Raw genomic sequence first — 25,289 nt, 5'->3', positions numbered from 1 at the left:
ATTCCCAGAGGCGCTAGCGGCCCCGCGCCTGCGCCCTACGCAGCGTCAGTCGTGTGTAGTCACGTGTAGTCGGTCCACCTCGGTCAGCCAGTCCTGCTCGGTGCTAAACTGCTCCATGTTGTGTTTTTAGCCTCGCGTCCCTTCAAACTCGACCGCTTCGACGAAGAATGAGCGACAACGATGACATCGAAGTCGACAGTGACGTGAGTAGATGTTCTCCCTCCATGTTGTTCTGCTTCGCTGGCGTACGTTAGCTTCATGCTAGCGCTAGCATCTAGTAAAGCCTCTGCTGCTCGCTGTTATTGACGCCACACTTCAGCTTCTTCTCTGCACTTTCTCGCCACGTTTACGTTTTCCTTTCACCTCTAGTGCTTTCACAGAACCAAGTGAGACACCTCGGCTACAATTGTACTTTTGTTCTGTTTTTTTGCAGGAAGAATCCTCGAGGTATCACCCTGTGGTGCGTAACGCTGAGGGGGTGGATTTATCCAGACGCTCTGTTAGATTAAAGTTCGCCTTTTCTGCGTCGAATTCAGACGGAGACCAGTGTGTGGAGCTGGGATACATTTTTTTGAATTGCGATCGTTTAAAAAACGCTTGTTCCAGTGCAACCCCTAATCCACGTCTAAATTTAGATTTGATAAAAAAAAACCTTCATCCTTCTACTCCAGTCTTTCCCCGTGACCTCGATTCTATTCATCCACCAACCATCTTCTCGAGCCCGGTTTCTAGTTTCAACCTCGAGCTTCTCTCCATGTGATGGTGCAGAGCGTCGTCGGTTCCGATTCTTCGCCTCGAGCTCCAATGAATGACGTAGATCTGCGTCTTTTGGCTAAGAAAAAAAAAAAAACACCCGACACGACTCCATCCACCCACACACTGCTGGCGCCAGGTAGCAAACATGTTCGTGAGGCTCATATATGTAGAAGGGATTCAATGCAACGATCCATGTTGTAGATCTGGGATGTAATATCAGGGCAACAAGAAGTTTGCACCCAAATGGGATGCTGTAGAGACTGACCCAAATTATTATCCTTGTCGTCATGGCGACGCCTCTTTATTAGAATTGGTTAAAATGTAAACAAATTAACTGGGTAGGTAACATGGCGCTACATTCTAAGATTGTTACAAACGCAAGACGGTTAAATGTAGCTGTACAACGTAACTAATGGGGGCAAGAATCTGGAGATGCAATATATTGTGATATTGTATGTACAAGGATATATTTGTAGTAAGTAATTTATATTTATGGAGCGCTTCTCCAGACCAGGGTCACAAAGCGCAACAATCCAAACAATACTCGTTCGAATTTATACTTATGTTATAGTATTGCCAGAGTACTTGACTCTGACAACATCTTGGGCTGCGTTTCAATAATCGATTAACGTGCCCTCGCTCACTTGCCCTGTGTACTAATTATGCACATCAGGCTTTCTATTGTTGCTGCTAAATGTACAGTACATGCGTTAGAATAATCTTTAGAATAATTAAACATTAGTATAAATCGTATACTATAACGTCTCCATGTGTCTATAGCGATGCATTATGACTGGAAGATGATGTCGAACTGAATAATCTATCCCCACTTCAGTTTGTCATTGTGTCGACCTTTGTACGTATTTTATTGCATTAAAGGCCACAATGAAAAAAACATAAATATGGCTGGTTATATATTAATTTATATTATGTATTCTGTGTGGTTGATGGGGTTTATACGATCCATGATATTCTGGGTTTTAAGTGAACAAGGGCCGGTGTGTTTAATTTATATATTTCAATCCCCCTCTGGCTCCCCTGCCCTCCGTGTGACGTCTTAGGGCAAGTGAACCAGCGCTAATCAAATATTCATTCTAATCATAACGCAGCCCTTCTGTTTTCCTTTTTAAAAAAACAATACATGTCCAAGCATCCGCTTTAAATTCTGCTGGAGTCGACTGTATCCTCTGGCACTCAGTCACAGCCCCCGTTTTTTTGCTCCCGTAATCTTAGCATGATGTCATAATTGTGAAATTACAAAAATAAACAAATGCAGCAAATATTTGCATGTTAACAATAAATAAGATTTATTTTATTTGACACAGAGTAACCTCATTATTGGATTATTTAGGAAGACTCTGTGATCTTACAACTTCCTTGTTGTGTCCACCTTAGGTGTTGCTACATGGCTGTTGCTTCACACGATTGACTAATGTATCTTTTGTTGTCGTGTCTCTTGATACAAGACGAGGATCGACATAATCGACACAGGTTGTCAAACTGCCTCGTCGTAGATGCAGAAAACAAACTACAAACAACTGGAACTCAGACCGTTTCACATAAACTCTGCATTTTTGTGAAGCTAGTTGAAAAATCAAGCTTTAACTACAAAGTCAACTTTGTCTGTGCTACGTATTTGGACATTGTAGCTAAATAAGCTACAATTTAAGCTACATTTCTTTGAGGTCTTATAGACCAGACAACAGATTCTCGAGGCGACTTTAGGTTGAAAATAATTGCAATTAAAAGTATACAACCGTTTAAACGGTTAACTGGGTCAAAATAGAAATATAATCCAAGATTTATCCCCAAACAATAAGTGACTATGTAGAAATGAATCTCAATTCTATTTTGAGTATGTGCAGAAAACTCCACTGTTGTGGTTTTCTGTGTTTGCCGTGATGTGTTCACTCCTGATTGGTCCACAGCATCATGTGACCTGGTGATGTCACAACCTCATTCTAGTTAGTGATGGAAGATGATTAGAAAAAATAGGTTTCAGTTTAGGTGGATTTCAGTCTGGATTATGTCAACAGTCTTGACCTTCATTTATATTTGACTATTAACTAGTCAATTGTTAATTGATTTATAAATTAATTTGATCAATTATTGTACCTATTCACCAGATAGATGTATTAACATTATATTTTGAAATCATTATTGTTAATCATAAGGCTTAGATGAAATAAAGTGGTTATAAAAATATGTTTTTTAAATCTGTCTAAAATCGTTTTCGGTTTATTAATTAATATTATAAATACATAATTGTTACATATACGATAAATGACTCATCTGATGGATATGATGAAATAAAAAATGAAATCCTCAAGTAATTTGGAAAGTTCCTGAACCTTATTGTTTATCATTGGATCAGCGCGATAGTGTCTCGACGATGGACGAAAACATGTCAAGATATTTCTCTGGTGGTGTTAATGGTTGTTTGTCCGATCCAGGGCTTATTAGCTTTTGTTAAACATGGTCCATCATCAGTCGTCCACTTCTTGTTTCCTATTTTAATTCAATATATTTGGCTTTTCTGATATTTTCCGGCTCAGCTGGCAGGATTAGGAAGCTGGCAGGAGGACTGGGCTTTATTTCGGGACCGACCTTCTGTCGGATGCTTCTGCCGCAGCTTTATTGGAACTGCTGGTCTTTCCAGCAGGAGATGAGGTGGTAGCTTCAGGTGCGGTTGCGTAACAAGTCCTGGACCGGCATGAACGAAACCGTCAGCCCAGACCACCACAAATGTTTGACTTATGCTACTTTAAGAATAGATCCACAATATTTATTCACACATTTATCGATATTTTACATAAGAACAGTATTTTAAAAGGAATGGGTCTCACACCGTAGGTTTTTAGACGTGTAGCTCTCGCTGTTGTTGGAGATCCGTCATACTATCATGTATAATATCATATAATTGACACAGAGACAGGCACCATCACATCAGACAAAAAGTAACACCACCATAGACACACATGCACCATCACAACATGGACGCACATGCATGGACATGCATGCACCATCACAACATGGACACACATGCACCATCACAACATGGACACACATGCACCATCACAACATGGACGCACATGCATGGACATGCATGCACCATCACAACATGGACACACATGCACCATCACAACATGGACACACATGCACCATCACAACATGGACACACGCGCACACCACCAACACAGTGTTTTCAGTGGGCGGTGCCTAATGTAATTTTCTAACGTCAATATTTCAATGAAAAGAGAGTTTTGTACCGACACACACTGATGATACAATAGAGTCCAAGATCAAGACACTTAAGTCTTCACATTAGTTGAACTTTAACAAAATCTAATTAAACTGCTCTACCCAGAATACACTTATTACATACAATACATCTTTGACGCCTCAGTCAGCTAGTAGTAGGTTTGAGTTTCAAACGGTTCAGCACTTATAATCTGACCCTAGTTTTGGACACGCACACACCTGTAACCCCCAAAAACCTCATGTTCAGAGACGCCGAGATGTCGTCATCCATCTCCCTCGGCTGCTTGTGAATGTTGTGTCTGGGCAGCAGAGCGGGTCCACGGGTGGCGGCCCACTCCCGCCCCCGCAGCCCGGCTCTGAAGGTCCTGTGACTCTGTCATTGCAGGCAGACAAGCGGGCACACCACAACGCTCTGGAGCGCAAGCGTAGAGATCACATCAAAGACAGCTTCCATAGCTTGCGGGACTCTGTGCCCGCCCTGCAGGGAGAAAAGGTCGGTCCACTTCAACAACCACTGGTCAAGTCAACTTCTTTTTTTTAATCTTTGGTGGATGGATGTCTGGGGCTAGGTCGAGGTCAGGCAGTAATTGTGATGAGATGCTGTAGCTGTGATGATGTAAGAGAAGCTGTAGTTCTGCATGCTGTTAGGATGTTCAGAGAAAGGGGGTGGGGGGTGGTAATTCAATAGGGTTAGTACATAGATGAGTGGAGCAGGAATTTGATCAAGTCCATTTTGAAACTTTAGATCTTAAGTAGACCAGTACCATACTAGTTGAGGTCTAGGCAGGAATGGGAGATGGTAAGAGTGGATGATGATGATGGTGGTGATGATGATGAAATGTTCCCCTGGCGCCATGGCTTCAACCTCTGCATGTGTCACTAACAGCAGTCTACCAAACAGGCGTCGCGAGCTCAAATCCTAGACAAAGCCACAGAGTATATCCAATACATGCGCAGGAAAAACCTCACGCACCAGCAGGACATTGACGACCTCAAGAGGCAGAACGCCCTGCTGGAGCAGCAAGGTAACTGCAGTGACTCTCCTACAGCCAACCACGGCACATTCTAGTTCGGACCCGAGTGCACGCACACACACAGATGTGTCGCTCTGATTGCATGTTTCTCGGTGGATGAAGGGTTTGTGGGCGACGTGTTCCGCTCTTAAAATTTGGGGTTGTTGCTCGTGGACCTCCCGAAGCACTTCCTCGTTCTGGCCAGACTCTCCTTAAGTATTGACGTCACACGCTTCAAATGCCGACGTCTTTTTAAAATCTTTTATGCAAGAACGAAACTTTGATTAGAGGAGCCTTGATACCACACGGTTGGTTTTGTTAAATTGTAGAAAAGCTTTTAAAAAGCCTGTTCGCGGCGTGTGACTTCATTAGGAAGGAAGTGCTCGGACCGATACGGTACTTCCAACAGCGTGTTCCCTGACGTCCGTCTCCCCCCCTCAGTCCGCGCCCTGGAGAAGGTGAAGGGTTCGACGCAGCTGCAGACCAACTACTCGTCCTCGGACAGCAGCCTGTACACCAACCCCAAAGGCAGCGCCGTCTCCGCCTTCGACGGCGGCTCCGACTCCAGCTCCGAGTCGGAACCCGAGGAGCCGCCCAGCAGGAAGAAGCTGCGCATGGAGGCCAGCTAGAGACCCGATGGGCCCCGCTGTGGGCCGGCGGCTCGGTGGCGAGAGGAGCCATCGTCACTCTCGAGGCCCGTCCACCCTCTTCCACCGGCTTCTCCAGACCTCCGGAGCCGGAGAACCTCCCACCGCTCCTGGAGCTCGGCGAGACGATACCGCAAGAGCTTCAGTTCTGCCTCCGTCTCCTGGTCAACTACCCCACAAGAGGCAGCTCGGCTACTCAAGGACTCAACGCCCCCCCCTCCCCAGTGTAGCTCCTCCTCCCGTCGTCTTTCGGAGCTTCTCTCCAGCACTGTTTCATTTGTTCCTCAGTTAGCCTCTCTCCGCCCCACGAACGAATGTGAACCGACCCACCTCAGGCCCACCGCAGCTTTTTTGCTGCCGCCACCGTTTGTACGGAAGAAAAAGTGGTTTTGTTGAAATTGATGTTTTTTTAATATTCCTGAACTCGTGTGGTATTTTGTCCTCTTAGTAGTCGAACGTAGAATGACATTATAAAAGAAAAGGTGAGCCGTGATTGGATGTTTGCTAAAAAAAATAGTTTCGTAGTCACCAAGACACCGGGGAGTCACTCGTAGATACTGAATGTCAGCAGCTCCCGTCTCAAGAACCGTCATGTGATGTGCTTTACACAGATATTGCCCCTCCCCCGCCCGCCCTCCCACGTGGGGGGGGGGGGGGGGGGGGGTGGAAGCATTTTGTGTGTTTAGGAAAATTTTGTGTTTGAGTATCGTTTCAGTCGGAAGGACACGACAAGCTACAATGTCCGCTTCCATTCCGTGGAACTTACGAGTATGTTGTACATACTGCCAACAATCGTCTTGCAAGTTGAGGCCGACCTTTACTATGAGACTATAAATAAACTATTTTATCCTTTCAACGCATCACTTCCTGTTTCCAAGAGTTCAAAGAGGAGCGAGGAACGTGTTGTCTTTCACCTCCATTATGTTTTTTTTGTGTTCATTGTCGACCTTTAGGTTATTTATGAGTAGTTTTTGATGTATCGGGTCAGGACTGGTTCAGTTATTTTTGAAGATTTAAATCATCACCGACTGAAGTCTTTTCCACCTAGTTTATTTTAGATTCATTTTCAAAGATTTCTACGACTGTCTAGACCAGGGGTCTCCAAGCCGGTCCTCAAAGGGAAGGTTTTTGTTCCAACCGATCAAGCATGTAGTTGAACCAATGAGGTTTCATCTTAAACAAGCAACACCAGACTGTTAATCAACTGATAACACTCTGAAGACTCTTGATCGGTTGGAACAAAAACCTGCACCACCCTGGCCCTTTGAGGACCGGTTTGGAGACCCCTGGTCTAGATGTTGTTCTCTCTGCCTGGCTGCTACTCTCACTCTCAAACCTCCGACCTCTTGCTTATTCAAAAGAGGGCAATGAAACCCATTTTTAAGCTGATGGTACTTTTTCTAAATTCAACAGGTTGTGTCGACTGTTGACATTTCTTGAGTTTATTCTCTTGCATCTTCCACTTTGTTTTGACCGTCCGGAGAGCACTTCTGATTTCTCATTTGAATGTTTATTCTTTTCCCTGTTTTACAATCCTCAAGTGTTTAGTTTTCATTTAGACAACCTAGTTTACCACTACTTTATCTGATCGCAGAAGTTGAATCAAGTCATTTAAATCGATCACAGCTAAAGGGTTGCTGCTAACTGAGGCCCCCTGTCATCTGTGAGAGACGTGGAGCGCAGCCGTCGTCTCAGTGGTCGATGAGAACATTTAGAAACGAGGGTAAATGAAGGAGCTCCAGAGACGAATGTAAAAAAAGCTTTCGTAAACATTTATTAACTTATTTAGCAACAAACTGAAGCTGTGACAACTTCCTGCCTCTTGAGTTTCCACGTGTGTGTCGAGGACTTCATTCTGCAGCTGGTTCTGAGATGTGACCGGAGTCTCCTGCGGTCGACAGCCGGTGGAAGTGCTGCAGCGCCAGAGCCACCTTTTCCGGACAGATGTTGTAGACGGGGTGAGTCGGAGCCTGAGGAGGAACAACGCTGCGTTATGACCTTGTGACGGGTGAAAGTTCAAAGGTCACGACGGAGACTCATCGGAGACGGTTCTGGGTCACAGAGGTCTTACCAGTCGGTTCTCGTCTTTGCCCAGAATCAACTCGTGGTGAAGGTCAGAGTTCCCAAAGTGCTGAGCCACAGAGAGTCCGCTCAGGCAGTAGCAGGTGTGGTAGAAGTCTCTGGACCTGAAGCACAGAGAGGTGGTTCGTCAAGACAACCAGAACCCCTTCATTGTGAGTCAGTCATCACTGCTTTAGAGGTGTGAACGTTTCACCTTTGATTCACGCATTTGCTCTATAAAACCACTTGATGTTTTCTTAATCCATTCAAACACCTGATCATCCGACATCAAAGCCCTTCCAGTAGTTAGACAAAAAAATGTTTTTCTTTTAGATTCGTAGTTAGAGTAAACAAAAGATAAATGATAGAACTTACTGTATGTTTCTGACTAATGTGCACTTAAAATTCTTTACTTTAATCAACAGTGATATTTTATTTACCAACATTTTAAACTTGAATAAAAACAATCACTATGAACTTGTATTGTTCAAAAATTGTTCATTAAAGCTTAAGAGTCATTGCTGTGAGAAAACATGAAAACTTTATCGACACAATTGAAAAAACACACACGTAACACTGAAGCAGAAGCTGGTGTTGATTGATCTGCAGCCAAATTGTTATGATTCGTTGTCGTGTAGATGTTGACACTAGTGTGTCCTGGGGAAGCTGTTTTCGTGCGTGTGTTCTTTGTGTGTCAGTTTCTTGTGTATGTGTGCATTCATGTGTGTGTTTCCTATGTATGTACACATAATGTGTGCATTTCTTGTGAATATATGTGTGATGGGTGCGTATGGGTGCATTTGTATGAGTTTCTTGTCTTTCTTGTGTGTGTGCCCATACGTGTTCGGTGATTGTGCGTGTATGTTTGCATTTCTTGTGCATTTGTCTTCTTTGTTTGTGCACACATTTGTGTGATATTGCATTTTTTCCACCTTCTCTTCAGTGCCACAGTGCATGTTGTAGCCACTTGTGTCATTTGTCTACTGGTGTTGTGTTCAAGAGTGTCGTGCATTCACTCACTTGCCCGGCTTGTCCAGCAGACCTCCAGCAGGGTTCTGGCAGCAGAGCAGGATGTACTCCTGGAGAGCTTGCTGCTCGAACATCCACCTCTCTGGACTCAGCGCCGTCTCTCCTGCAGCACGCGAGTCATTGTTACTGTCCACCATCTACTGCCTGGACTAGTGTGTGAGGCGGACCTTCTTTGAAGAGCGCTCTGTGGAGCAGCGGCAGGAGTCCGGCCTGCCAGAAGGAGTAGCATCCGTCCACCAGCTTGTTACAGCGGCCCTGGAATCCTCCCTCGAACCTCATCTGTCTGCTGACCACCCACCGCTGCAGACAGACGCTCAATCAAACCACAGACCTTGACTCCTGGTCCTCGTGTCTCACCAGCAGAGCCTTCAGGTCCAGCATGTGCTCCTTGCCGAGGATGACGAGGGCGGCCGTGCCGCAGAAGGTGTAGCCTCCGTGAGCCTCCAGGCCGGGCACGCCGCTCAGGCCGCCCTCCCAGTTCTGACAGCTGAACACGGATCACGTCAGAAACAAACACTCTGAGCTGAAGGGACTCGTCGGTACCTGAGGATCCAAGTGGTGGTATCTTCGAACAGCTGAGGGGTGATGATGTTGGTGAGCGACGCCACCGTCGCCGCGCAGTACGCACTCCTGCCACACACCCCAGTCACTCCCGCGTCAATCAAGTGTGAGCGCCAGTCTCTCTCTCACCTGACGTCCACCTCTCCGCCCACGTGCATCACGAAGGATCCGTCCGGCTGCTTGACCGACCACAGGAACGCCAGCAGCTTCTCCCTTGAAAAGATAAACATACATTTTTCAGGTAAATACAGGACAAGTCCACAAAAAAACCCACCTGTCAATCACGTTGTAAGCTTCCTCCGTTCCGATGATGCAGAGAGCGTTGACGGCGGCGTAGGTGGGAGCGAGGTGGGCGTGTTGTCCTGGTCCACCTGCGAAACCCCCCGTCGGGCTTTGACAGCGGGACAGGAAGTGGCACACGCTAGAGTGAAGGGGATAAAGGCGCATAGTAACGCGCTTCACTTGACAAATGAACAAGGCAATGAGCTCCCTCTACTGGCAGGTCGGTGAACTAACGCAAGTGACGTGTGTCAATTATTGTAAAATTGACCTAAAACACAAATACGAAAATTTTTACTCTTTTAATCGTCCTTCTGTTCTACTTAAAAGTATTTCTTGGGATTGTATTCTAGAAGCTGGCATTACAAAAACAACACAGGTTGTTGTGCTGTGGCTACACTGTGATGTGAAATAAAGAAGTGACTCAATTGGCAAATAAAAATAAAACAAATACTGAAATTATTTATTTAATCTGCTTTAATTCTCACTTTTGTCTGTTGTGCATCATCTGTACAGGTTTCAGTGTGTGCTTGTTTTTCTTGTGTGTCCCATCTGTGTGCGACGCCTCCATGTGTGGTGTGTCATGTGCCACTGTGTTGTTGAGGAACATCACACCATGACGCCTTCACAGCTGTTGATGTGTGTTACCACTGTGTGTATGCGTGTATATTATGTGTGTGTGAGCATGTGGATAGAATGAGTTTGTGTAGTATTTATAGTGTGTGTATACTTTTATGTAGAATGTGTTTGTGTGTGTGCGCCTGTGTATGTGGCAGAATGCGTGTATGCATGCTTGTGTTGAGGTGTGTGTGCGTGCGTGTCTGTGTCCAGAAGTTGTTTTTTGTGTGCAGAATATACGTGTGTGGGTGTCTGCATGATGTCAGGGAGTGTTGATTGTGTTTGTGCAGATGTTTGTGTAAAATGTGTATGTTTGTGTGCATGTATATGTGGGCATGCCCAGAATGTATATGTGTGTGTAGAATGTACACTATGTGTGTGTTTTTTCAGGTCTCACTCTGAGGCGACGGCAGAAGGTATTGGCTCCTCCAGTAACTCCAGACTGTGAAGGATCCAGAAGCAGAGCCAGGGCCGGCTGGCGTCCAGGCACTGCACAGACCACACATGATCAGGTTCAAAGATATCAAAATATTACATTTAAAAAAACATTACAGTAACATGTTGTATTATAGTCGTAACATGTGAGCTCAGAATCATGAACATTCCTTAAGTGACACCATTGTGTGTGTGTGTGTGTGTGTGTGTGTGTGCGCGTGCGTGAGTGCGTGCGTTGCTCTCTGGGCTTCAAAGACAGAGTCTCTAACAGCCAGTGTGACATTGAGCTAAAGGCAAACACTTTCATCTGTGAGCTGGCATGGCAACAGATCAGGAGCACGTTGTGAGATGAGAACAGATAACGGGCTGGAGAGACGTGTGACCATGGTGTTGTTCACTCATTTTCCCACTTTTCATAATCAGAAAGTTGTGAATCGTCAACCATTAACTTGTCCATGCAGCACAAATGAATATAAAAAGATAATATTCAATGCATTTCCGGTGATACTCGACCTCGTAAGCGTCCGATAGATGTCGTAGGCCCTTCTTGAGATACTGGTAGTGTTGTTCGCGCAGGAGCGTCGGCCTGTGCACAAGAATAGGAGAATCAAAATGGCTGCTAGAATTACTAGGAAAAATGTAGGCAAGGACCCAATACAGGACAACGATATATAGTGTTACTTTACTAATAAGGATATATTTGTAGTATTGTCGAGTACTCGACTCTGGTGTTGCAGAATTTACTGACCACATGACTCCTGCCAAAGTCGTAACTGCTTTAATTTGTTTTCAAACCAAAATATATCCAAACAATAACAGGATTTCATTGGCATTTTAGCTGGAGGACATAACGACTGCTGCCATCTAGCTACCGGAAGTTTAATTGCAACACAAAAATTAACAAACGCTTTGAATATTTGCATGGTTATTGCAAATAAATGTTCTTATTTTAAGCCAAATAACAAAATCAATACAGTGCTGTTTAATATCGATATAGTATCAAAAAAAACAAAAAGACATTTTGTTTCTGTCGACAGGACTTAAATTTACCCACAACATGTGTCTAGAACCAAAATATGCAATTAAGTAAGTAAGTAATTTTTATTTGTACAGCGCTTTTCCAGAACAGGGTCACAAAGCGCTTAAACAATCAAAACAATATTCAATAAAGTATATGTTTTAAAGATCAAGATAAAACTGATAACACAACAGGAGTTCCATCTCTCTTTTGCCTTTATATTATATATTTTCATTGCATTTAAACTTGTGATAATCATCCATAACTTGTCACTTGGTCCATCATACTCGTTTAAAACAGATTCTCTCCAGAACATCCCTCATGTACAATGAGGCAGTAAAGGTACACACACGTGAACACACTCACTCTGGTAAACAGTGCATTTGCTTGTAAGCGTTGATGACCTCCTCTATGGTGCGCTCCACTTTTTTCTGTCAAGAAAAGAACAATCATCTTTACGAGGACATCTGAGGTCACAGAGTTGATCATAAGTTTACATCACACTTATTAGATTCTCGCTCCACCTGTCATCCTGGACTTGATACTGCCACCTAGTGGTGAGACACCGAATCAGCGTCAAATCTGCTGTGAGTTGTTGTTTTAATGGATTTTATTTACTCAGATTCTATTTAGAGGTTTGTTGAACACTCTTGGGATTTTTTTTTTAAACATCTGTATTTACATAGTATTTGTAACCCTGGCAACAATACCATGACTTGGCGTTATATTTGTGTATATATATATTTTTTTTTTAGTAAAACAAGTGCCATACTAGTTCTGATCATAAAACCAACACAAACGTACGAGTAAAAATACTTGTTTTACGTGTTTTGTTGAATTTAAACGTTTGATACATTTAATCAATCGATTACATTAAATGTAACTTTGATATATACGTGAATGGTTAAACAAAGTGTACTTTTTAAAAGCTTAAAAGTTGTGTTTAAATTTCGCATTTAACACGATCAGTCAACCAAGCTAATCTTATTAACTAAAAGCCACCGGACGCCGTTTTGAATTCACCGGTATGCACTGAAATAATGTGTTTTTTCGTAGATGTTTGAGAGTTTGTAACGGGTTTGAAGAAGATGAAGGTAGTTTAAGTGTTAAATCCTCGTCAATAACGGATGTCGCGAACAGTTTCCACGTTAGCATTAGCCACATTAGCTTCTGACCTGCTCCACCGAAGTCACAGTTTGCACCTCGTCGTCCGCGAACTTCTCCTCGTGATGGAAGTCTCTGAAGCAGCGCAGCGGCGTCGTGATGCCCTCCATGGCGGGGCGGAGAGCGTGTCGAGGGGGCGAAGGCGAGGAAAAACTGCTCAGAGAGTTTGTTTTGGTCAGTCATCCGCTTCACGAGCTGAGCCGCTGGAAGTGACGTCACATCCGCGGCGACGGCCCCGCTGGGACAAAAATAAAGCCGCTAAACCACGAGCCACGCGCTTTAAAAATGTGTTTAGTTTATTTGAAATAAAACTTAAATATACATTTATACTAAATCTAGCGGTATTTTATTTTAGACAGTGCGGATAAGGTGGATGGACGCGCTACTAAACCGGATCTGCTTTTTACAAATCTTTCAAAATAAAACTGTCGCGCAAACCAAGATTCAAAAGTGTAAATAAATGTTTCGGATATGAAATTCATTTCCTCATATACTTTTAATCCTGAACTTTAAATCAATGATTAATTTAATAATTTATACTGTGTTGAAAACATCCACTAAGATGGCGTCTCATAAAAACCAAGGTAACTTTTTTATTTCGGAGAATCTGTTGGAAAATAATCTGATTATTAGCGCTGAAATGAATTTAAAGATTTATTTATTTTGTACATTTATTTAATTCAAACGTTTTGTTTTATATACTTTAATTGTATTATATTTACTCGCTATCATTATTAATATCATTTTGTATTTATTTTATATTGTATTGTTGGCTGCCACCGCGTCAACAATGTTATTATTTGACAACATAGAGATTGTATTCATAATCACAGCTGGATTATGTTGTGAATTGATTCCATCACCATCTACAAGTTGTGTCTCTGATAATATACAGAGAAAATATATAGGTTTTGCTTTATTTATGAGTACTTATTTATGAGTATTTATTCTATTTCTGAGTACGCCTTTATTTTCTTTAAGCAAACCGGAAGTCGTGTGCCCGCGCGCGCTTGACAGCGGTCCATCACCGCACCCACCGGAGATCCTTCAGCATCCCTGGAACACAAAGACTGATGTCGAGTGTTTCCGTGGACATGGGACGCATGTGTGTGAGGATCGCTCGAGCTCCAGCGAGTTAGCTCGCGCGTCTCCTCCTCCTCCTCCAGCCATGGCCAAACAGTACGATGTTCTCTTCCGACTCCTGCTGCTCGGAGACTCCGGTGTCGGGAAAACATGCCTGTTGTGCAGATTCACCGACAATGAATTCCATCCTTCACACATCTCCACCATTGGTAAGTCTTTATTGACATTTATTTTTGATTCACCTGAAGCAGAGAATTATGATCAAGTTTGAAAGTATCTCAGGTGCATTCAATAAACCGGTTCAATGAAATGTATTAAAATAGACTTATTGTTCTGCACACGAATATAATGGTTAAATAGTGTTACATTAAATTACATGAGCAGGAATCTTGACAATGTCAGGTTTACAGTTTTTTTAAATACAGTTTTTTTGGAGGGTTTATATGGAGAATCCATGTTAGTGGTTTATAAACATACTGCAGGTCTTTGTTTGGAAAGAATACTTGAGTTAGTTTTGGTTTATTCAGAAGAAATCCCTCAAAATTTTGCCCTCAAATGACAAGAAGCGTCAAATAAATACACATTTCTATAATGAATGATAAGTCAATATGTTTTGACATCAATCATTTGTTAATCACGTCCTAATGAAATGTTAATTTTAGTCGAACTGACGGACAAAAAGTAGGACTTTTTTATTTAATGATAAGAGAATAAATGTGAGTCTCTCGACCCCACGTGGACGTCTCAGAGCAGGTCCTACTACACAAATATTGGAACATCTGGCAACACTGGCTTCTTTTTTAAATCTCTTTTAAAAACACTCTTTACAGACTGGCTTTTGTGTGATGTCGCCGTTTAATCCTTAACTGGGTTCATCAATGGGCTTTTACTCTCCTTTATTTTCAGTGTTTTTATCATTTTATTTAATAATATTTTCCTTGAATGGAACCATTCATCTGGGAGAATAAAGTAAGTAAGTAAGTAATATTTATTTATATAGCGCTTTTCGAGACCAGGGTCACAAAGCGCTTAAACAATCAAAACAATACTCAAAAAAGTACATACTTTAAAGATAAAGATAATACTGAGAACAACACAGGAGTTCGAGAAATTCAAGGAAAAGCCTGAACAAATAGAAACGTCTTAAGATGTTTCTTAAAGGAGTCAGTAGACTTCATCAAGCGCAAAGAGAGAGGAAGATCGTTCCAAAGCTTAGGAGCAACAGCCTGAAAAGATTTCTCTCCTCTGGTCCTGAGCCGTGTGCGAGGAACCACAAGTAGATTCTGATCCACAGACCTCAGAGCCCGAGCTGGGGTGCAAGGCTGGATCAGATCAGTGATGTAAGGAGGAGCCTGACCATGAATAGATCTGAAAGTAAGAACCAGAATTTTAAAGTTGATCCTGAAAGAAACTGGAAGCCAGTGAAGAGTTTTAAGGACCGGACAGATGTGAGTTCTTCTACTAGAGCAGGTCAGAATTCTCGCTGCAGAGTTCTGAATCAACTGCAGACGAGACAGCTCCTTCTTGTTAAGACATGAAAACAAACTGTTACAATAGTCCAGACGAGAAGAAACAAACGCATGGATTACAAGCTCCAGATCATGTTCCGACAACATTTTCCTAAGTTTAGAGATTTTTCTCAGTTGAAGGAAACAGTTTCTGGTCAGTTTTCTGCAGTGTCGAACAAGAGACATGTCTTTATCAAATACAACACCTAGGTTTCTCAGGCTCAGTATGACAGACTGACCTAAGTCACCCAAGTACTGACTCAACCCCGGAATCTTATCATCAGGAGTAATCACCAGTGTTTCAGTTTTGTCCACATTTAGCTGTAAAGTGTTTTCACTCAGCCATTGTTTGATTTCTAGCAAACAATTGACTAAGCTGTTCAGCCTCTGGGGCTCAGTTGGATCACAAGAGCAGTAGAGCTGGATGTCATCAGCAAAAATGTGATAAGAAACATCTGGAAATCTCTGAATGATTTTACCGAGGGGAATCAAGTACAGCAAAAACAATAAAGGACCCAGAACAGAACCTTGAGGGACTCCACACAACAGATCTGCCGATTCAGACCTCATTTGATTGGCAGATACACTAAAACTGCGCCCAGAAAGGTAAGATGAGAACCATTCTAACACAGAACCAGACAGTCCCACTTCATCCCTCAGTCTTCTCAGCAGGATCTGGTGATCAACTGTGTCAAAGGCTGAGGACAGATCCAAGAGAACCAGAACAGTGAATTTACCCGAGTCAGCCGACATCATGATGTCACTGGACACTTTCAATAAAGCTGTCTCCGTAGAGTGATGTTTACGGAAGCCAGACTGAAACTTCTCATGGATGTCGCTCTGATCCAGGAACAAAGACAGCTGCTCAGACACCACCTTCTCCAAGATCTTGGACAAGAAAGGGAGCTTAGAAATAGGCCTGAAATTACTGAGGTCAGTTGGGTCTAAGCCTGTTTTTTTGAGCAGAGGCTCCACAATGGCATGTTTAAATGCATTGGGAAAAACCCCTGTGGAAAGGGAGAGGTTAGCCATATTGGTTACCCAGGGGCCAATTACATCAAATACTTTGATAAAAAGCCTACAAGGAAGGACGTCACCTGAGCAAGAGGAGGGTGTCATCTTGTTCAATAGTGCTGAAATATCACCCAAAGATACAGCAGTGAAGGAGGACCAAGCAAAGCAAACATCCTCAGTCCCGTGGAAAAATGCAAATAAAAGTTGAAGAGAAATGCTGAAAAAAGGGATCAAAAATGACTTCAAAAACAGAAAAAAGACTTTTGTTGAAAAATATGTTTTTCGGTGAAAATGTATATGAGAATTCTGATTGTCAAAGTGCACAACATGTACAAAAAATGTTGCAAAATAAGACTTAAAAAAAAATGTGAAGAAAATGTTTCATGAATTAAAAAATATATATTGGAGAAAAAAAACGTGAAAAATATTGAGAAATACTGAAGTAAAAAAATATATGGAAACAAATATGAAAATTAAAATAAATAAAAGGGAGAGAAGTTGGACTTGTTTGTGGATTAAAGTGAGATGTGGTAAATGTGGGACAAGCATGTGGAGAAAAATGAGTCAATAAAAAAATCCCTTGACCTCTGATTGGACGATCAATAAATAATTTCACAACCTTCGCTGTGACGTTGAGGGACGTAAGTTACGGTCATCGGTCGTTGAGTTGTTAGAAGAGATAGACTTAGAGTCGTAACATAAAAACAAAAGTGTGAAAGAGACGAGGGTTCCATGTGAGAAGATGCTGCTGTGGAAGGTCAGCTGAGTTTAACCTCCTGTTGTCTCGGTGACGCCATCATCACAGTCTCTGAGGAACATGAGCTGCTGTGTCGTCACTAAATCAACAGAGACTTCACTGACCCTCTTTCGTGATCTGGACTTCATCACAAGGCCGTTAAATACTGTTTCATTTCTCATCTCGCTCGCCTGGATCAGGAAGAATACGAAGCAAATGCTTTTTCATCGTAGGGAAAAAACATTCTTATCGATTGTTTATTTTGTGAAAAACTACTAAGAAAACACGACTTCTGGCTCGTGTCATCCTCGACGTTATCGTAGCTGATCTTGTCCCGGTAATTAGACGAGTCGGCTCTGGATATTTCCTCGGGTCTTACATGGACTTCCCTCCGCCGGTACCGAACCTCCAACATGTTCCATTAACAGACGACTGCCACGGTTCTGGTTCCTGTCAGTGTCGGTCCAATAAATGAAGCATACGAGAAGTGTTTTCAAATTGTCACTTAGTTTATCCAAATTCTTTTGTTGGCATTTGTACAAGTAAGTCATTATTTGTAAAGATCTTTCTCTAACCAGGGTCACAACGTGAGTAAACAAGATCAAGACACATAAGAACAACACAGGAGTCTCAGAGAATCAAGTATAAGCACGAATAAAAGTGTCTTAAGATGTTTCTTGAAGGAGTCAGTAGATCATCAAACACAGAGATCGTTCCAAAGCTTAGGAGCAACAGCTTAGAAGGATTTCTCTCCTCTGGTCCTGAAGCGTGTTCAGGAACCATCAGTAGATTCTGATCCACAGACCTCAGAGCCCGAGCTGGGGTGTAAGTCTGGATCAGATCACTGATGGAAGGTCTGACCATGAATAGATCTGAAAGTAAGAACCAGAATTTTAAAGTTGATCCTGAAAGAAACTGGCAGCCAGTGAAGAGATTTAAGGATCAGAGAAATGTGAGTTCTTCTAGTAGAGCGGCTCAGATTTTTTTTCCGAACACCCCCAGTATCGTTCTACTCGTATTGCTTGGAAAACATGGGCAAAGTCCAGAGGTCCATCTACAATATTGGCCTGGATTCTTTTTGTGATGGTCTTTTCATTGGATCCACCAACTATTTTCTAAGGAGCGGGGGATGCAGGGGGCACTAATGGAACGACCACACAAACCTGCTTGTCTTCTTATGGCTCCGACCTCCACCTTAGTGAGTCATCAGTGCGACCTTTATGTCGGTCCTCACCTCGAGAGAACTCGTCGACAACCGTCAGCAGCTTCCAAAGTAGACTTCCAACCTTTAATAGTTATCATCGTGATCATTATCTGCCCATGACTTCACATGCTGTGATACACCCAGAGGGAGATGTACATGTATATTTTAAACCATATTTATAAAGATATTTTATGAAACACTGTTTTTAATTAACCGTTTAAAATGTACAATCTAATGCAATACGATTAACGAACTTAAATATTATCATTAAACTATGTTTATAAACTAATAAACTAATAAATACTTTTTTTCAACCCTCGTGTTGTCTCTGGGTCAAGTTGACTCGAAGGCCCGAAAACAAATGTGTTAGTGGTATCCCTTGTGTTTTTTTAGGGTCAAGGTGACTCAAAGGCCTGAAAACAAATGTGTTTGTGGTATCCCTTGTGTTGTCTCTGGGTCAAGGCGAACGACCTCCCTGGCTTCCATAAATACAAATGCAGTGGTGGACGTCATACATTTGTTTTCAGGCCTTGGGGTCACCTTGACCCTGACATTACACAATATCAAAACTAAAATGTCTGGAATTGTTGATTCCAAATCAAAAAGGATTTTATTTTTAAGTGAAAATTCATAATCCAATTTTTAATAATTTGTCAAAAAAAATGTTTTCATTTTAAAATTGAACAGATTATTATTTGAGTGATTTCAAAATATCAAAGATAACAAAGTTCAAAGTAAATAGGTTGAATATATTGTGCTACATTAAGAGCGAAGTGTAAAAGTGTGGTAAAAAATAAATAGTTTTAAGTATCGTTTAAAAAAAATTTACCAACAAAAAATAACCATTAAAAAAAATCAAATTCACATTAAAAAATAAACACAGAAATGTGTGAATAAAATCTGTATCGAATTCACTTGAAGAATAGAAGTTGACAAAGAAAGTGTGTAACACGTTCATCCAGTGATCCATACACAAGGCCAACAATACAATATATTGCTATATAACGTAAACTGTAGTAACAAATATATATGTGTAGTATTGTCGAGTATTTGAATCTGGTGTTGTAGAATTTACAGACCTCGTAACTGCTTTCATTTGCTTTCAAACAAACAAACAAACATCAGCAGAGTCCAATGTATCCTCTCGTCCTCAGTCATTGCCAGGATCTAGCAGGATCTCATTGTTCCTTTAGCTTTAATGAACGCCGCCAAGTACTGGCAAAAATTAAACAAACATGGTATTTATTTGCATGTTAATTGTAAATAGAAAAATGGCATAATTGTATTTTGTAAATATAAAACATAAAAGAACAATTATAAAAATAGAATGTTTTTGAAAACCAAAAAAAGGTTATTAATTAATTCGATGAAACATTTTGAAAGTATCTAATTTTTATAAAAAAAAAAAAAAGGAGTATCGTTGAATACTGATACAGTATCGTGAAAAATAATATCGCGATATTTAAGTTTATCGATGTTTTCTTGAATCTACAAGTAAGAGTGTAAACTGGTTCCGAAGGATCAGAAGAGGATGAGTTTACAAAAGAAAGATCAGATCAACAAGACTTTGTTGTACTTCCTGTTCTCACGATCTCCTTCCTTTATGAACCTGTGGCCAAAAGATTACGACCACAGTTTGAGAACCACAGCTCACAGATGATCCTGCTGCTGTAGACTGACCATGTTTTGTTTTGTCAATATTCTGTGAGCAACAATATTGTGCGTCTGTCTCACCTCGTGGTCCTGGTGTTGTAGGCGTGGACTTCAAAATGAAAACTCTGCTAATAGATGGTATCAAGGTCCGGATACAGATATGGTGAGAGACATATTGGAACATCTGAAGTCGCTTTTATTGGATGTTTCTGAGCCTGTCTGTTGTGCAGGGACACGGCGGGGCAGGAACGCTACCAGACCATCACCAAGCAGTACTACAGACGAGCCCAGGTCCCTGTCCACGACATCTAACTGTTTATGTTTCACGATTTCATGGACGTTCCTCTCGCGTGTCTCTCAGGGCATCTTCCTGGTCTACGACATCACCAGCGAGCGCTCCTTCCAGCACATCATGAAGTGGGCCAGCGACGTGGACGAGGTGAAGATCACCAGATGTTTGCATCAGATCGTCCTCAGGATTGTGTTTAAAACTGCTTAAATATGAAGTATTACACTGTGCGGAAGTATACCAGTGCCATCACAATATCTAATAGTTGAGTTGAGTATTTGAAATTTTGGAACTTTTCATTTCTTTATTGAAATCCTGTTGTTTTTCTGTTTTTTTTTCAATTATTGATTTCAAGAATTTCTAAATTAAAAGGTTTAATAATTATTTTTAATTAATCAAATATAAAATAAAATACTCTGGAGTTTTATATAATATAAATATTATAATATTTCTATTCATAGCCTTTTACATTCAATGTAAAAATGTTGGTATAAAACTAACGAACCTTGAGCCGATCATGGTGGCACTAGTACATATTTTTTAATTAAAATAATTTCAATCAAGAAATTATTAAATTCAATTTCTTTAAAAAAAAATAAATGCAACTGTTCAATAAAGAAATTACCAAATTCCAATTATTAAAATAATTTGATGACATCGTAACTGCTTTCATTTTTTTCGAACACAAAATATGTCCAAACATCAGCTTTAAAACCTGCTGGAGTACACTGTATCCTCTCATCCTCAGGCCTCAGGATCTAGCAGGATCTCATTGTTCCTTATCTTTAATGAAAAGTATAATTGCAAAATTTGATAAACAAACACAGTGAATATTTGCATGTAAATTGTAAATAGAAAATTTCGCAAAATTATAATTAAATTCATAAAAAAAGAGAGAATACATTTCAGTATTTTTAATATTCATTTCAACCATTTAATATTCTGATGTCACTGATATACTTCCATACTTGTGTCCTGATTAAAGGCAACATATACAAGTGATTAACACAGTTAATCACTTGTATTTTATGAAATGAATAATTTCTTTAAAATTGTAGTTTTAATGCAGTATATTTAGGTTTATCATTTTAAAAGAAGTGTATATTTGCTGAAAATATCTATTTATTTTCACAAATAGCATGAAATTAGTATTAACATTAATTATAGTTTGACTTGATTTAATCATTTATTTATCTCTCTCTCTCTCTCTCTCTCTCTATATATATATATATATATATATATATATATATATAACTTATTTAATTCTATTTTAAAACACATTTCGGTTCAATATTAGCACCTTTTTGATTTTATTCTTATATTTATTTATTAATATTATTTCTCTATAATTAACATTTTAGCAACAATGCATTTTTATTAGTACATACAATTATACTGTACATTTTTTATTAAAAAATGAAAACAATGGATTCGTATTAAATTATAACACAAAGTCAATTAAAAATAAAATTATATTTTTAATGTACTTCTTTTCTTACTTTCCCGAACCTGACAGTACGCTCCTCAGAAGGTCCGGAAGATTCTGGTCGGGAACAAATCGGATGACGTGAGGAAGAGGCAGGTGGCCACTGAGCAAGGCATTAAAGTGAGTGTTCCAGCTCCAGTAGAACCAACCTTCAAGAGAACCACGACATCACTCTTGAATCTTACAGCTCGCCAACGCGTACGGGATGGACTTCTTCGAGACAAGTGCCTTCACCAACCAGAACATCACGGAGGTGAGCAGACCCTGAACGCACCTTCACACATACACTCATCACATACACTCTCTCTCTCACTCTCTCCAGACGTTCACGCGACTGTCCGAGCAGGTTCTTGCAGCCAACAAGAAGGACCTGGATCTTCTCAGAGCGTCCATGAACGAAGAGCTGAACCTGGCCGACCTGGAGGAGGAAGAAGGTTTGCGTGACGGAGCGGCAGGTGAGGAGGGAAGAGGCTGCTGGTGTTGAAGGAGGGAGGAGACGGACCTGGACTCTGAGGGTCCGGAAGAGACCTCCAGGAAAGTTCGATTTATCATGAAGGTCTCGTCTTCGCTGCCGTTTCATCAACCGCTCGATTTTTTTTCAATTTAGACATTCAGTGAAGCGGCACTGAAACCACCGCAAGATGGTGAGGGATGCCGTTACCGTGGCAACTTGTCGACATAAGCTGGGTACAGAGACAAGTCGTGTCATCATATTATCAGTAGCAAAAATCACCCTCGAGTCTTCACGACTCTGGAGAATGAAGCCTTCAATGGATGTAAATATGTTTTAATGTTTGAATCACGTGAAGTTCTCGCCTCATGTTTACATACAAACCAGTGGGATTCAAACTACACAATATAAACTAGTCTGTCTTGAACCAGGTTAGAGACGAGGTTCTTCTGCAGGTGGAGGTCATGAACCTTCAGGTTTTGTTCTGGAGTGATGGACAGATGAAGACACTATGTACATTGAAGTCTGGATGTAGACGCCTGGACGAGGCCTGGAAAATGAAAACATTTACCGTGTACATACGAGCGACTGCAGGACCTCATCATGATCTACTTTTCCGTATTTATCTCTGGACGGCTCCACCTCCTCACGGGAACCACTTTCTGCATGTGACTCGTCCCCTGTGTCCGTTGATTCGTTTCAACTTCAGTGAAGTTAGAAATGGCGATGGCGACGCTATTGTTCCCGCTCTTGACTCTGAAACTCTGATAACCTGTTGATGACTTGTATTCGTGCTTCATGCTGTTGTGCGAGCGAAGATGTCGGCTGACAAAATACACACGTGTCTGCGTTTTTTTCTTTCTCATAAAAAGTTAATTGTGATTTTTAGCCACTAGGGGGCATCCTTGTTTGTTTTTTCATCATATGTACCTGGAAAATGTGTTAATTAATAGAGATGTGTTGATGAAGCTTCATGAAGCAGTGTCATGTTGTTCAGAGGTCAGTAGGTGGCGTCATCCGTTTCAAAATAAGGTAATGTTTCATTATAACAGTTGTTCAAGACAAAGGAAAATAGTGCAGAGACGCCATCTAGTGGACTCTGAACAACATGATACTGCTGCATGAAGTTAGTAAGTAAGTAATATTAATAATAATAATAATAATAATCTCTATTTATATAGCGCCTAAGTCATTTTTATTTGTATAGCGCTTTTCCAGACCAGGGTCACAAAGCGCTTAAACAATCAAAACAATATTAAATAAAGTATATACTTTAAAGATCAAGATAAAACTGATAACAGGAGTTCCAGAAAATCAAGGAAAAGCCTGAACAAATAAAAACGTCTTAAGATGTTTCTTGAAGCGCAAAGAGAGAGGAAGATCGTTTCAAAGCTTAGGAGAAACAGCCTGGAAGGATTTCTCTCTTCTGGTCCTGAACCGTGTGGCTTCATGAACACATCACTTTTAATTAAGACATCAACATATGACTCTGATTTCCTCTCAGGGTTCATTTATGACTTCATCGTTTTGAGTGATTGTCGAAATGTCACCTGCTTCTTAAAAGTTTAAAATAAATTTAAATTAACGTGACAGATTTCAGGTCAACAAAAGGATTAAAAAATGTCTCTTAGCCTTTAATCTTGTTTGCGATATTTAAAAAGTTAAATTAACTATAACTAACATATTTAAAATTAAAAAACAGATATTTCTGATGAACAGTCGTCCTGGTTTGAAAACACATTTTTTTGTACTTTTAATTTTTTTGGGATATTTTAATTAAAATAAAAATAATAATTGTTGTTATTCTTGGTAGAATAATTATTATAGTTAATGCTTTTTATCTTGTATGCTAGTAAATACTCTCTAATCTACCTATATTCAGAGAAATACTTAAATATAATTAAACTATTTTCGTGATGTGCAAGTACAAGCTCTTGTCAGGATATTTAGATGATTCATTATTAAGAATATGAATATGTTGCAGAGACATTAAATTAAATTTAGTCAGTGAACCTTGTCTGCGTTCATGGAGACGTTGAAGAATGAATATATGATGTTTGACCGCTAGGGAGCAGCACAGCTCCGCCTCTAAAGTCCGCTAAACGGATCCCAATCGTCGACTATTTTTGGATTAACTTTTCATGTTTATTAATAGTTAACCAGCAACGACTTTGAAACAACAAAAAGTATTAATTCCTGGTCCTCATGATCAGCATCAGAATGACGTCACTTCTAATAACACATTTAGGTGTTGAACCAGTGGCGTGTATGATCTGTGAAATATGTCTGCACAGAAATAATCATATTAAATCATATAATGTTTATATTTTTATGTCAATGCATATATATAATAAAATAAGTGATTTTATGAGTTGACACCGCTGCAGTAACATGGATGTACCACTAGTTGTCAGTACAATTCCTGTGTTTCAATAGGTGCGATCCTCTTACTCTGTTGACGCTGTGTTCAACGTAACTATCATAATCATGAATATTCACGTAGAACTGTTTTGTTCTCAGACATCATCATTTGTCACTTGCAGCAACAATCCCAAACCAAATGGAAGCAGCCTGACGTTCATCCATATGGAGCGAGAAGGAGTGTGAAGGTTTGGGATAGAGCTGCAGAGCGTGGGCGAGCAGTGGGAGACACAGAGCTCTTTATGTCGCAGAGATGTTCAGTTAGACAAAAACACACAACATACTCTGTATCGGGTCACTTGTGCAAGTCCTTTTCTTGGCGGGAAAATGTCACAATCTAAAGTGTGACTTTCAGAAGAAGAAACCCCATAAAAGAACGTCATCAAATAGAGAGGAATCCATTTTTAATGTTTATTTTGGCTGCTTCACAGGGAGAAGATGGTCAGTGTTCCTCTATGTGCTCGGTCAAAATGAAGAGACATCAAAGCCAGAGTCTTATTTCTGCTCCAAACAAATGAATGTGAGGTTCAGGAGCTGTAATTATCGGAGGCCTCGTGTCCTCTTGTTGAGCCTCCGCTGCTGCTCTTCACACGTTGAACTGG

The 25,289-nt window shown here is 40.8% G+C and overlaps 3 protein-coding genes across 9 annotated transcripts; 2 read left to right on the top strand and 1 right to left on the bottom strand.

Moving 5' to 3' along the window:
• Positions 1-22: 22 nt before the first annotated feature.
• Positions 23-6,533, top strand: max (myc associated factor X). 7 transcript variants are annotated; one of them, XM_087806054.1, is made up of 5 exons: positions 23-203; positions 434-460; positions 4,403-4,534; positions 4,919-5,042; positions 5,472-6,533. In XM_087806054.1, the coding sequence occupies exons 1-5, from the start codon at positions 168-170 to the stop codon at positions 5,657-5,659; spliced, it is 507 nt and encodes a 168-aa protein (XP_087662180.1). In that variant the 5' UTR covers positions 23-167; the 3' UTR covers positions 5,660-6,533. The 7 variants fall into 7 exon arrangements, with proteins under 7 accessions (XP_087662180.1, XP_087662179.1, XP_087662184.1 ...); XM_087806053.1 differs by having other exon boundaries at positions 24-203; positions 4,904-5,042; XM_087806059.1 differs by having other exon boundaries at positions 28-203; positions 4,403-4,510.
• An 895-nt stretch (positions 6,534-7,428) lies between these two features.
• Positions 7,429-13,055, bottom strand: fntb (farnesyltransferase, CAAX box, subunit beta). The gene is made up of 12 exons (XM_087806052.1): positions 12,854-13,055; positions 12,045-12,109; positions 11,174-11,246; positions 10,623-10,714; positions 9,603-9,749; positions 9,458-9,541; positions 9,311-9,397; positions 9,125-9,254; positions 8,935-9,067; positions 8,759-8,870; positions 7,749-7,863; positions 7,429-7,647 (listed from the first exon to the last, which is right to left on the bottom strand). The coding sequence occupies exons 1-12, from the start codon at positions 12,950-12,952 to the stop codon at positions 7,528-7,530; spliced, it is 1,257 nt and encodes a 418-aa protein (XP_087662178.1). The 5' UTR covers positions 12,953-13,055; the 3' UTR covers positions 7,429-7,527.
• An 832-nt stretch (positions 13,056-13,887) lies between these two features.
• Positions 13,888-23,161, top strand: rab15 (RAB15, member RAS oncogene family). Its single transcript, XM_087805716.1, has 7 exons — positions 13,888-14,134; positions 20,143-20,203; positions 20,271-20,331; positions 20,402-20,479; positions 21,846-21,935; positions 22,003-22,068; positions 22,138-23,161. The coding sequence occupies exons 1-7, from the start codon at positions 14,011-14,013 to the stop codon at positions 22,297-22,299; spliced, it is 642 nt and encodes a 213-aa protein (XP_087661842.1). The 5' UTR covers positions 13,888-14,010; the 3' UTR covers positions 22,300-23,161.
• The last annotated feature ends 2,128 nt before the right edge of the window (positions 23,162-25,289 follow it).

This window comes from Callionymus lyra, chromosome 13 (assembly GCF_982586985.1).
Source record: "Callionymus lyra chromosome 13, fCalLyr1.hap1.1, whole genome shotgun sequence".
Classification (NCBI taxonomy): Eukaryota; Metazoa; Chordata; class Actinopteri; order Syngnathiformes; family Callionymidae; genus Callionymus; species Callionymus lyra.
Note: the sequence above shows the minus strand (reverse complement) of the source record. Positions and strands in the feature narration are given on the sequence as shown.